The following is a 12,035-nucleotide window of genomic DNA, read 5'->3' as shown; positions in this document are numbered from 1 at the left end:
TAGAAGTACTGATGGCTAACATTATAACCTTAAATGGGTTTTACTAACATCTTAGAACCTTTACCCTTTCTTCTAAGCATCCAGCTTATTTTCTTTTTGGGATTATGTGCTGAAAGTGAGTTTGTGTAACATGAAATCATGTAAGATCAGAAGACAGGGTGGGTAAAAGTATTTCTGACCAAATTAACCCACAAAAGCTACTTTTGTACTATGGATGTCGGGTCCAAAGGGGTAGTTCACCGTTCAGCCTCTTCCTTCTATTCTGGTTTGTCACCTGTTATATAAAACGATTTTTGAGATCCTAACAGGACAGGACTTCTGCTCACAGTAGATTGGATATAAATGCCTTTGTTGCATGCTGTGAAATAGCAACTTTCTGGGGAACCCAAGGTTTGTGTGAATGGTAATAGTCCAAACTAACCATGTTCTTGTCCTGCTCTGCTGGAACCAAGTATAAAACATAAATAAACCAGACCTTTCAGGATTAGGCAAGCGTTAACAAATCTAGAAGCTGTTTAATAAATCCATCCTTAGAAGTCTAGGTGCTAATTAGTATCATGCCTAAAAAAAAAAAACCAAACCTGAATTAATCACATAGGAGGGAGGGGACAAAAATTATTTATATGGATTTAACTAACTGAAATTAAATGTTCTCAGTCACCTGGGAAGGTATAAACTACAGAAGAGCAGGGAAGAAAGAGCTTTTCTATTTTTGGGAACTTGGGAGGCACAGACTCAGAATCCAGAAAGTAACTGGGACTCTAAATGGCAATTAAAAGGATAAAGTGGAAGAAAACAGAGGTTTCATTCTCCAGTTGTTCTAATTTTCCTAAAATCGTGATATGGTTGAACCTCTTCCATTTAAGGACAAAACGATTTAGCACACAAAAAAAGATCTCAAAAAGGGTGCCAACTGGACCACAAAACATCAATGAAAAAGCTTAATGTAATTCCCAAACCTTTTCATTAGGATTAAAAAAGCTATTCTGTGCAAGAATCTCCACTCCACATCAAAGTTACTGTCTCCTTAATGCAATACCCAACCCAATGACACATCATTTGAGTAGTGTATGTTGGTATGAGTGATGACTATGACTCAAAGAAAAATATATCTAGTACATTCTAGGGTTTTTGTGGAGGCCGCTGCAAAACAAAGAATTTAAACAATTGTAAAATACAAAAATAAAAAACCAGGTGTTTTTTTTTTTTTCTCCAAATTCCTGGTTTAATTAGGACTTGTTTATTTTGAGAAAAAAGGGTCCCAAACATCAGGCTGTTCACAAAAATAACCCACAGTATCAACTTTAGAAAACAAATCTTAAGACTATTACACTAATTATTTTTCTAGAGGATGCATTTGACATGCCAACTCTCATTCACAAAAATACATTGTTACATTTGTGTTGAACAGCCCCACATAGCTCTCTTATGTGGGGTATAACACACATACCTCTAACTCAAAGCTGCTCTCAGGTGCTACTCAACTAATGCGATTGCCTCTGCAGTTAGGGAAGCAACTACTGAGCTCATGTATGAATGAATGGAAAGAACTGTACTCCCTGCATAACAAGAGATTATTTTGGAGACAGTTGATAAAAACCACACATCCTTTTTATTGTTAAGTCATAAAGAGGTATCAAAATTAAAAGCAAAAATTACAGGGTAAGACTTAACATAACTACTAGGAGCGTCAAAGGAAGTGAAAATGGGACTAGGCGCAGGGCAATATGAATTAATGTAACATGGGAAGGACAAGGATGGGGAGAACAGTGAGCATGTGCTGAAGATACTAGGGGAGAGGATCTGGTGAAAATTTTGATCTTAGACAAGCGCCTAGATAAAGAAATAATGGGACAACATTTCTAAACCCCACTATGTGCTTAAGAGTCATCCTCGCCATTGGCGCTGTCTCTGTCATCCTCTCCTTCCTCAGCCTCTTTTTCATCATCCTTGATCAACTCCAGCTGTGAGAAACAGACACAAATAGGATGGAGTTAGAGGCACTCCATGTGTCCCTGCTCCCCCCTCCACCACCTCTTTCTTTCCTTTCCCGTGGTTTTCACCTGGTCATCCCCCCGATCTTCATTATCATCATCATCCAGTAGGTCCCCCTCCTCAGCAGAGTCATCTGCACCCCCCTCAGACTCCATCTTCACATTAGTCTCATCTTTCTTCAGGGAGCTGCTGCTCTGCTCCTCTTCTGACTTATCATTCTTCATCTCTACTGGGGATGAGAAGGACAAGTCTGTCTAGGGGCAAGTAATGTCCACAGGATGTAGACAATCCCCACTAATGATCACAGAACTGCAGCACAAATCTAAATCCTCCCACACAAATGCCCTTCCCAATTCAAATTCCCCAAGTTTCATATTCAATTGCTTTATATCCCACTATTCCAACATATACCTTCAACTACCTTTGGTAACTAACCCAACTTTACACCCAACAAGCGGCAAGACCATTTACCTCCTTGTTTGCTCTGTTCTTTCTCAATTTTTTCCAGGCTTTCCAGTAGAGAATCCACTTTTTGTTTTATCTGGGTCAACTCCTTCTTAATGGTCTGAAGGTCATCACCTTTCACTTTAATACAAATAAAACTCTAGATTAGAATCAACTCTACCAGAAGCTACCAGATGCCAAACACATTTCCAACTAAACCATATGGCAATAGCCAGCAGATCCCAGGGGAGAAATGGAGCCAAGATCATATACTGTCCCAGTCATGGGGATCCTCATTTTTTTAGTTGGTAGCTAAAAACTAAATCTAATGTGCCTACTCCCTTAGCAAAAGTATTCTTTCTTTTGTAGGCCCACTACAGACCTCAATTATATTTGAAAGCACTTTTTGTACTGTTTGACTGACTTACACATTTTGTAAATTTACAAGTGCTTAGCTCCCTAAAGTCTAAAACTTTAATTGGCCCCCTAATCACTACTATCTTCTCCTCTTCCATTGTTTTGCTTATACAAAGCCATTTGTACAAACCCCATTATTAACTACATTAATTTCCCTATTTCTACTTTTAGTATTTTTTTTTAAGGATTTATTTATCTATTTTGACAGAGAGAGAGTGAGAGAGGGAACACAAGCAGGGGGAGAGGGAGAAGCAGGCCTCCTGCTGAGCAGAGAGCCCAACGCAGGGCTCGATCCCAAGGACCCTGGGATCATGACCTGAACCAAAGACTTAATGACGGAACCACCTAGGTGCCCCAATTTCCTTATTTCAACACATAAGAAATAGAATCACAAAGCTGCAATAATAATACATACACTTTCCAGACTTGGAAGAAGATCCTCGCTGTCCACTCTTAGAATTGAAGCCACTTTTGCCCCTTCGTGAGGTGTTTCCTGATACACGCTGGCGTTTTGAAGGAACTACAGCCCGAGCAATAGGAGGAGGAGGAGGAACACGTGCTGGGTAACTATACATCCTATTGGATAAAAGGAAAACAGAATTCCTTCACAACTAAGTCAGCAAGATCGATCAGTGACCTTATAAAATAATAATGTTCACTGTCCCTCAATTTTTTTGCTAATTTCATTCAGAAGTCCAGTAAAAACCTACCTTCTTTGCTGTTCTGAATATAGCAGCTACTTAAAGAAAATACTACATACACACATGCATATCCAATGATAGTTGGTTGGCTTTAAGTGATGGACATAAAAGGTTCCTCTGTACTCTGGCAGTATTAACAAAGCATTACTTTGTATAATGAACAGCCTACATATGTATTTGTGTGTATATACACAAAATATGTATTTTGTGATTTTACTCTCTCTATATATGCTACAATAATTCAATAAATAAAACATAGAAACAATCCCAAATAAAATACAAAAAGGGACTGCAATTAACGGAGTCTGCAAACAGTGGTATTTATTGTGAGTTAAATCCCATCAGTTAGCGATACTAAATTGAACCATATAAAACTGATAGTATTAACCAGTTTTGGCCTACAAAAACAAAGAGCCATTCATATGTGTTAGCTTTGTATAAAAAGCCATGGTCCATTCTAACAACATTTAAGCAGAGGATGCACTCATAGTTCCAATTCCAACAGGATGGAGAATACTGTCTGTTTTGTTCGCTTACATCCACTCCGCAGCACACATCAGATCTCAAAAAAAAAAAAAAAAAACCACCCACTGGTTACTTAACTGCTGCTTCCACTGGAGAAGTATCCCAGTGACTGCTAACGATACACCTCGAAATGATGGCTTGGTAATGACTTTCATTTTTGTAAAGAGAAAATTCAAAGTACAACCAAAAAACTTACATGGATAATAGTTCTAGAAAACCTCTACATTCCATGTTTTTATTTTTACAATAGACTGGCAGCATAAGGTAAGACCTACCATGGAAAAAAATCTTTTTAATTCTGTTCTGCACCTTTTTAGTAGCTAACTTTCCTCAACCCAACTTAATCTTGTTTTTTCCATTCCAATTTTAATATACTAGTAGCTCATTTTTTTCCTAGGAGTACCTATGACAGGAACATTTTCCTAAATTAAGAAAGAGCACATGGTACACTGCCAAACAAGTGAGGGTACAAGTTAGTAATTTTCAACCAAGCAGTTTTTAGTCAAGACCACCAATACTTTTTCCCTTGAAGCACGGTAGTTATTAATTTGTCAAGTACTAAAGAAACAACGATGTGGTATAAGTTACTAAAGCACTCATAATTCTTGTTCTAAGTTCTAAGGAGCACTTTATAAAGTTTTGAGTCCCAGGAAATAAGAAAATGTAGGATTCAGAAAGTATTATTAGTGCTTCTACAGGTTTCTTCTCAGCGAATTTTTTTTAAAAAAGATTTTATTTATTTGCAAGAGAGAGAGAGAGACGGCACATGCAAACGGGAAGCAGCTGTCCGAAGGAGTAGCAGGCTCCCCGCTGAGCAAGGAACATGATGTGGGACTCGATCCCAGAACCCTGGGATCATGACCTGAGCCAAAGGCAGATGCTTAACCAACTAAGCCACCCAGGAGTTCTGCAGCAAATTGTAAATGAGTTGTTAATTTATCAGTTTTAATTGGTTTATGGGAATTAACACAAACAAAAAGTGTACTTATTATAACATTTTATCACTACTTTCCATACATAAAGCTTTTCTTCTTTTGGCCCATTAATGCCCCACAGTATAATAATTCAAAACTATAAAATAAAACAAAATAATTCAGAAACCACTCTCCTTTGTGCAAGATGATGGTATTTTAAAAGCAATTTCTGGAGGTAAACAAAGGTGAGTTATCTTTATCTTTGGGCATGAAACATCTCATGACCCAATACTGCTGGATCTCACCTACCTATCCCTTCCCAACCAACCCACTCAGCACCAGTCTCTAAACCAATTATCTTGCCATTCCAGATTCCCTCTATTTGTAGGCACTGGAACTTCCTTTTGAACCATACAGTTTCACCTGATGCAGGTTAATCATCACAATGAAAATGAGGCAAGAAATGCACTTTTAAATCTGTGTAATGGCCCCACAAATACAAATCGAAGTCAAATGCTCTAGTTTTCAGAAGAAAAAAGAAGTTTCAGAAGACCAACTGGTAGTGCTAAAGGGCTTGTAGTGCCATGGAACTTAACTGCTGCTCAAGCAAAAATGGGACTCATGAAACACTCACACAAAGATTCCCCTAAGGAAGTTTAAGCAGATCTTCCTTGTAAAATGTCAAAGTGCACAATTGTGAAAACATGAAAATTATGCCTACTCTGACAACACTCCAGTTCAAAGGGATAGGAAATATTACAGCTTCAAGAACTAGTTGCAAATTAAGTAACCATTTCCCTCCAAGAAAACCTTGCTTATCAAGATTAGTATCATGTGCTGATTCCCTAGTGATAAAGCCAAAATCATTAAAAAGTCTTCATGAAACTTTCATTGTAACAAAAGGAACAAGCACTAAATCCCAAGAGAATTATGACTGCACCCTAAATCAGAATTCTGGACATTTAAGTGTTGATATAAAATCTAGCCCAAATAAAAAAGGTCATTAAGATACCATTTTAAAGAAATTAAAACACTTCTGGATGCACATTAGCTAAGTAATTATCTGAACAGATAAGACAAACTGTCCTAATCTCCAAGCAAAACATAAGCATTACAAGTCATTTATTAAAAATAGAAGTTAACAGAGGTGCCTGGCTGGCTCAGTCAGTAGAGAATGAAACTCTTGGTCTCGGGGTTTTAAGTTCCAGCCCTATGTTGGGTGTGGAGATTACGTAAACAAATAAAATAAAATAAAATAAACATCTCTTTATTTCAGCTCAGGTCATGATCTCAGGGTCATGGCATCAGCTCTAGGCTAAGCAGGGAGTCTGCTTTTCTCTCTCCCTCTGCTCTTCCCCCCACTTGTGTACTCTCTCTAAAATAAATCGTAACAAAAATAAAAGCTACATGCTATAATTTATAGGTAAGAGCAATCTAATAAGATTACTCCCTCCTCCCTGTACAACAGTGGCTTATCACATTCAGTTTAAATATGCAATCCCATTATAATTTCATTCAAGTGTCAGGAAGTATTTTCTTCTGCTTCATTATTTTTTATCTACAATGAATTTCAAGATTATGTTTCTCCCTGCTTACCCCTGATTTTTTCCTAGGACTGATTTTACAGGCTACCTACCATGTTGTTTGGGCTTTAGAATGTGTGAGGATCTCCCAAACTGCTAAAATACTATGAACGTACCTACTCACAATAAAGTTAAAAATCACTGATGCACGAACAAGACCAAATCTAAAATGAGTGCTCATTTCTCAGAAACGAAACTCGAAACTCTATGCCACACACGGGGCTCGAATTCACCACCTAAGAGTCACCGACTAAGTCAGCCACCTAAAATGTGCTTTAGAGAAGTCCAGAAAACTAAGTACAAATTCATGAGATTCAAAAAGAAGGATTTTAAGAAAGTGATATGAACAAAATCCCAGTAAGTATCAGTAAAATGTAGTCTGTGGGATCTAGAGGAAACCATGGGAAACAACAGCAAAAATTATGTACAGAGTTTAAGAGCCAAAGAGCAGCATCCTAGCTCCAGTATTTACTAGTTAAATAAACTTCCAGTTGATGAGATACTCACCTCAAACTCTAGCCACCATGACTCTAGACATAAACCAGTGCACCAACAATTCACTTAGAGTTGAAACTAAAGCCCTGAGTGAAGACTCTCTGCTACTGCAATTGTTCTAAGTTTTATTCTCGTCAGTGGGCTCACTCTCCTGTGACAATCTGCAACTTCAACTAGGTTTCCCACCATACCACCCAGGGTAAACCTTCAGCACGCACTCCTTATATACTATTAAAGAATCAAGGCTTTCAGTAATTGGTATCTCTGAACATTATAAAATATTTCTGGATAGTTCTTTCCCATTCTTTGTAAAAGCTTCTATGAAACTGTATTTGAATGACTGGATAACTATTTTCCATTATCTTTTAAAACTACCAAAGTACAACCCCTCAGACTTTAAAAAAAAAAAAAAATCATGTCATTCATTTTTAATGTAGTAAAAGTAACACAGTGAAATTACCTTAAATGCACGATTAAAGATTATGGTATAAAGTTCATTTTAACATGTAGACAAATGCTTAACTAAAAACAAATTTTTTTTAATTAAAAGATTATTTATTTGGCAGAGAGTGAAAGAGCACAAACAGGGGGAGCAGCAGAGGGAGAGGAAGAAGCCAGCCCCCTTCCGAGCAGGGAGCCCCATGCGGGGACTCGATCCCAGGACCCTGGAATCATGACCTGAGCAGAAGGCAGATGCTCAACCATCTGAGCCACCCAGGCCCCCAAAACTAAAATTTTTTTTATGATCCCAGGACCCTGGAATCATGACCTGAGCAGAAGGCAGATGCTCAACCATCTGAGCCACCCAGGCCCCCAAAACTAAAATTTTTTTTATGATCCCAGGACCCTGGAATCATGACCTGAGCAGAAGGCAGATGCTCAACCATCTGAGCCACCGAGGCCCCCAAAACTAAAATTTTTTTTAAGTTCACCCTAATGTAATTTTAATAGTCTGTATTCCTTTAAATCTCAAAGATTTATGAGTAGCCTACTGACTTGGCTTTATTTATATAAGAATAAAGGGGGGAGCTTTAAAATGTCTATGTAATGTTTAATTCAGGTTTACATTAAAATGTAAATATGAAACTCATGAAAAAACGGATCCCAAAAAACCTGTTTTCATGTTGCCGAAATGCTTGTTGTGCTTAAAAATAAATTTTTATAATTTGTGTTTTATTTCTGAAGAAACAATTTCTAAGCCTTACTTGCAGGTATTTTTCCACAAACATGCTGCCTTGGTGAGTCTTCTTGGGAGAAGCTGAACTGAATAAACTGTGAACTTAAAACTTGTTTTGCTAATGCAATTTATGAATGGAGTGCCAATTACCAATATAAATTTGCAGAGTTGTACTTTATGTTCCTTAGCTTTGTGTTGCCTTTAACCAGTGGTCCATTAAAGATATAGATGATCTATACACTGAAAAACTTGAGCAAGCCCTGCTCACCTCAATGATAAAGGGACTAAAGGACAAACCAGTATGCTACAAAGGATCATTCAATATATAGTGGCACCCAAACTATTAAATTTTAAAGAAAAAACAATTTTGTAACTAAAGGAAAAACAAAGATTACCTAACCACCTTTGTGGGTTTAAGAACACTGCCCAAAGAACAATGATCAAGGCTGGGAACAGCACATGCATTCCCGCTTACAAAAAGGAGGAGTCCCGAGTCCCACATCGGGCTCCCTGCTGCTCAGCAGGGAGTCTGCTTCTCCCTCTGGCCCTCCCCTCCATGTGCTCTCTCAAATAAATAAAATCTTAAAAAAAAAAAGGAATTAACAGACCCTGTACATGTAGAAACAATGTTGCCAATGAATAAACGGTTCTACAATCTTTCAGAAAGAATTGTCGGTTTAGTATCTGGGGGTATTTTTGCAAATTCAAAGGTAACATTTGAAATTTTCAATACATACAACTGAAAATTGCCTCACTGATTTATTTACAACTCTGCGAGAGGGAAAAAATAGTTAACTATACCTACTCATTTTAAGATGCACCCAATTTTACATATTTAAAAAAATAAAAGCTACATCTTAAAATTTAGAAAATATAGTGATTTGTCTTGATTCATCTAGGAAGCTATGTTAACTCAGGTGTTTCCAGAAAAGACAACTTGAAAATTCACCTGAAAATTTTCTAAACAAAAAATAATCTGAGCGATAAAATATGTGGGCTGCTTTGATCAATCCATTCAGGAACAGTACTGGATTGAAGACTGTTCAGGGGGAAAAAAAATTTTTTTTTTTTTTTAAATCTTTGCTTCTGCTTACATCAAACTTTACATCCAGGTGATAATCTTTAATAGACACAATTTCCCAAGAATTACGACCTTATTCATTTGTCATAATGTTAACATATATACTACTCCCCAAATGTCACTTTGGGTCTTTTACAAAGATAGTGTCTTAAGAACTGTCAGTGTGGCACAACTTCTTACTTTTTTTATAAAACCAAAATTAAAAAAGAGTATTTATTGAGAATACTGTTTACAGACCATATGTTAAGAACATGTAAGCACATTCATTCCTGTATTCCTCATTTTACCAAGGCAGGCCAGAAGAGTACACTTCTTTAGCTTACAATAAAATTTAAGTAGTTGTCTGAGAACACAGATTTGTGGTATGCCAAGGGCTAGGGTGGAGAAATTGATTAGGAAAAGTGCTACATGGTGAATTTTTGGGAAGGATGGAACTATCTCTATCTTGATTATACTGGCAGATACTGTATCTTATTTATACTATGTACGTTAAAACTGTACAGAGTAAATTCTGCTGTATGTAAAAAAGTGACCTATTTTTATCTTTCTCCATTCTTGAAATCTCCCTGTAATGTTTCTGCCCAACCATTATCAAAACCTACCCTTGTTGAAGTCACCAATGATCCCCACACATTTTTAATTCTTCGTATTACTTAACATTTGCAGTTCATCCCTCTACTCTTTTAATACATATTCACACAGCTGGGACACTTCAAGCTTCTGGTTTTTCTCCAGGTTTCTTCCTTTATGGCATTCTCAATTACCCATACTGATTCCTCTTTCCCGGGATCTCCACTTTCTATCTTCATTCATCCAATATTGTGGGGTTTATGACCTATAAGCAGACACTACTGTGTCTCCGCATAAACGGAGATTATGCCTAACTAACATCTCTCAAAGTGAATTAACATAATTAATTAACTTTGCCTAATTAACATCTCTCAAAGTGAATGTCTAATAAACATGTCCATGACCAATCTGTGAATATTCACTCCCCAATCTTGTTCCCATGTTTTTCTCTTATCACTGTTTCTGTAAATTCCAAGTCTCTGGTTGTCCAGGTCAAAACTTTGGTGACATCTGATTCCTCCCCGAGCCTTCACACTGATCGGTAAGCAAATCAGTCTGGATTAACGTCAAAACTCTCCAACAGCTTCCCATCTCATTTAGTAAGAGCTAAAGATGCGTTAACTTGCTTTTATGTGTTCAACCAACCCATCTTCTCTAAGACCATTTATTTTCCACCATAGCACCCTTTGTGAACACAACAATGCCTCTCCTAAAGTGGCCTCTAGCAAAGAACGTGTCACAAACAACACTAACACAACAAACTAAACTATCTTTATAGCTGGAAAGCCAGGAATACTGACCTGGTTTTTTCCTAGCTTTATAAAGACTATTGGGGAGTTTGCCTCTAGGAAAATCAGGCAAACGTAAGTTGAACATAATAATCTACCACAAAAATCGCATCATTTTCCAAGCTATTACAAAATAAAAATCAGATCTTGTTCCAATAATGGATGTGATAAGACTATCATGTCATACTTGCCTTAAGGAAATCACAAACAAGAATTTCCACTGGTAAGTTTCTCCTGCTATTACATATTTTGTACCCTAAGAATCTCTTTCCTTTGCTAAACTCCACTAATCTGACAGTAATAGTACATTATTTTAAGGTAATAAAGGTCCCAGAAAAAAAGTTTTATATCTGCCTGAATAAGTCAAACTCTTATTTGTTGGACTTTTTCATTCCTTGGATTACAGTTCTTAAGAGGGCATATCAAAATATAATCTTATCCTATTTATCAAAGGCTACCTTCTCTTTCCCTGAAAATTTAGTTTCTTGGATAACCCTAACCCATATTCCTTGTCAGCATTGTTCTGTTTAAAACTGCAGTCTGAGTTCTCTAACCTCCTGCTTGAAGAGAAGTCTTCAGTCATTACAATTCTCATACTCAAAACTACTCAAAATTCATTAGACCCAGTAAGGCTTAACTTTGCAGCACCCTATACCTGCAGTGTCAAGCTGAGCAATCATTAGCCACATGTGGCTATTCAAATTAAAATCTCAGTTCCTTAGTCACATTAGCCAAATTTCAACGCAGAAAAGCCATATTTGACTAATGTCTACCACACTAACCTTGTAGATATAGAATATTTCTATCAGCACAGAAAGTTCTATCGGACACCGTTCTATTTTGTTGTTTCCACAGATATCTACCGCCTATATATCATTTCCAAACACAGCTTAGAATACTATAATTGTTCAGTCTATAATAAAACCTTAATCTTTATAAACTAGTAAATGTCCTTAGTATAAAGTGATAGTTAACACATCTCCTGTGAACACAAGGCAGAATAGTGAAACTATAAAAAACTGAAAACAGTAATAAACCTCAAAAATGTCAGTATCAGATACTATATCCATAGATGTGTATTTACAATATATAAGGCCTTACATTCAACAAGAAAACCCAATATAAAAACGAGCAAAGGCTCTGAATACATTTCTCCAAAAATAAACAAGTATCTAGTAAGAACACAAAAACTCAAAGTCATTAGTTTTTTTTTTAGTAATCTCTACATCCAATGTGGTGCTTGAGCTCACAAATGAGATCAAGAGTTGCATGCTTTTTCGACTGAGGTAGCCAGGTGCCCCTCAACATCACTAGTTTTTAAGAAAATGCAAATTAAAACCACAAT

General features: G+C 36.9%; 1 protein-coding gene across 12 annotated transcripts in view; it reads right to left on the bottom strand.

The window, feature by feature from the left end:
- Window positions 1-1,197: 1,197 nt before the first annotated feature.
- The window catches only part of HNRNPC (heterogeneous nuclear ribonucleoprotein C), a 54,371-nt gene continuing 43,533 nt past the window's right edge, over window positions 1,198-12,035 (bottom strand). For 8 of the 12 annotated variants that reach the window (XM_027571883.2, XM_027571879.2, XM_027571881.2 and 5 more), the window contains 4 exons: window positions 3,272-3,432; window positions 2,467-2,580; window positions 2,064-2,224; window positions 1,198-1,964 (listed from right to left, as the gene is read on the bottom strand). In XM_027571883.2, the coding sequence (XP_027427684.1) occupies window positions 1,881-1,964; window positions 2,064-2,224; window positions 2,467-2,580; window positions 3,272-3,432 (520 nt within the window). In that variant the 3' untranslated portion in view covers window positions 1,198-1,880. The remainder of the gene's footprint in view (window positions 1,965-2,063; window positions 2,225-2,466; window positions 2,581-3,271; window positions 3,433-12,035) is intronic. The other 4 variants (XM_027571887.2, XM_027571890.2, XM_027571888.2 and 1 more) reach the window with 1 other exon arrangement.

The sequence above is a fragment of the Zalophus californianus genome, chromosome 6, assembly GCF_009762305.2.
Source record: "Zalophus californianus isolate mZalCal1 chromosome 6, mZalCal1.pri.v2, whole genome shotgun sequence".
Taxonomy (NCBI): domain Eukaryota; kingdom Metazoa; phylum Chordata; class Mammalia; order Carnivora; family Otariidae; genus Zalophus; species Zalophus californianus.
This window is presented reverse-complemented; position numbering and strand designations above follow the sequence as displayed.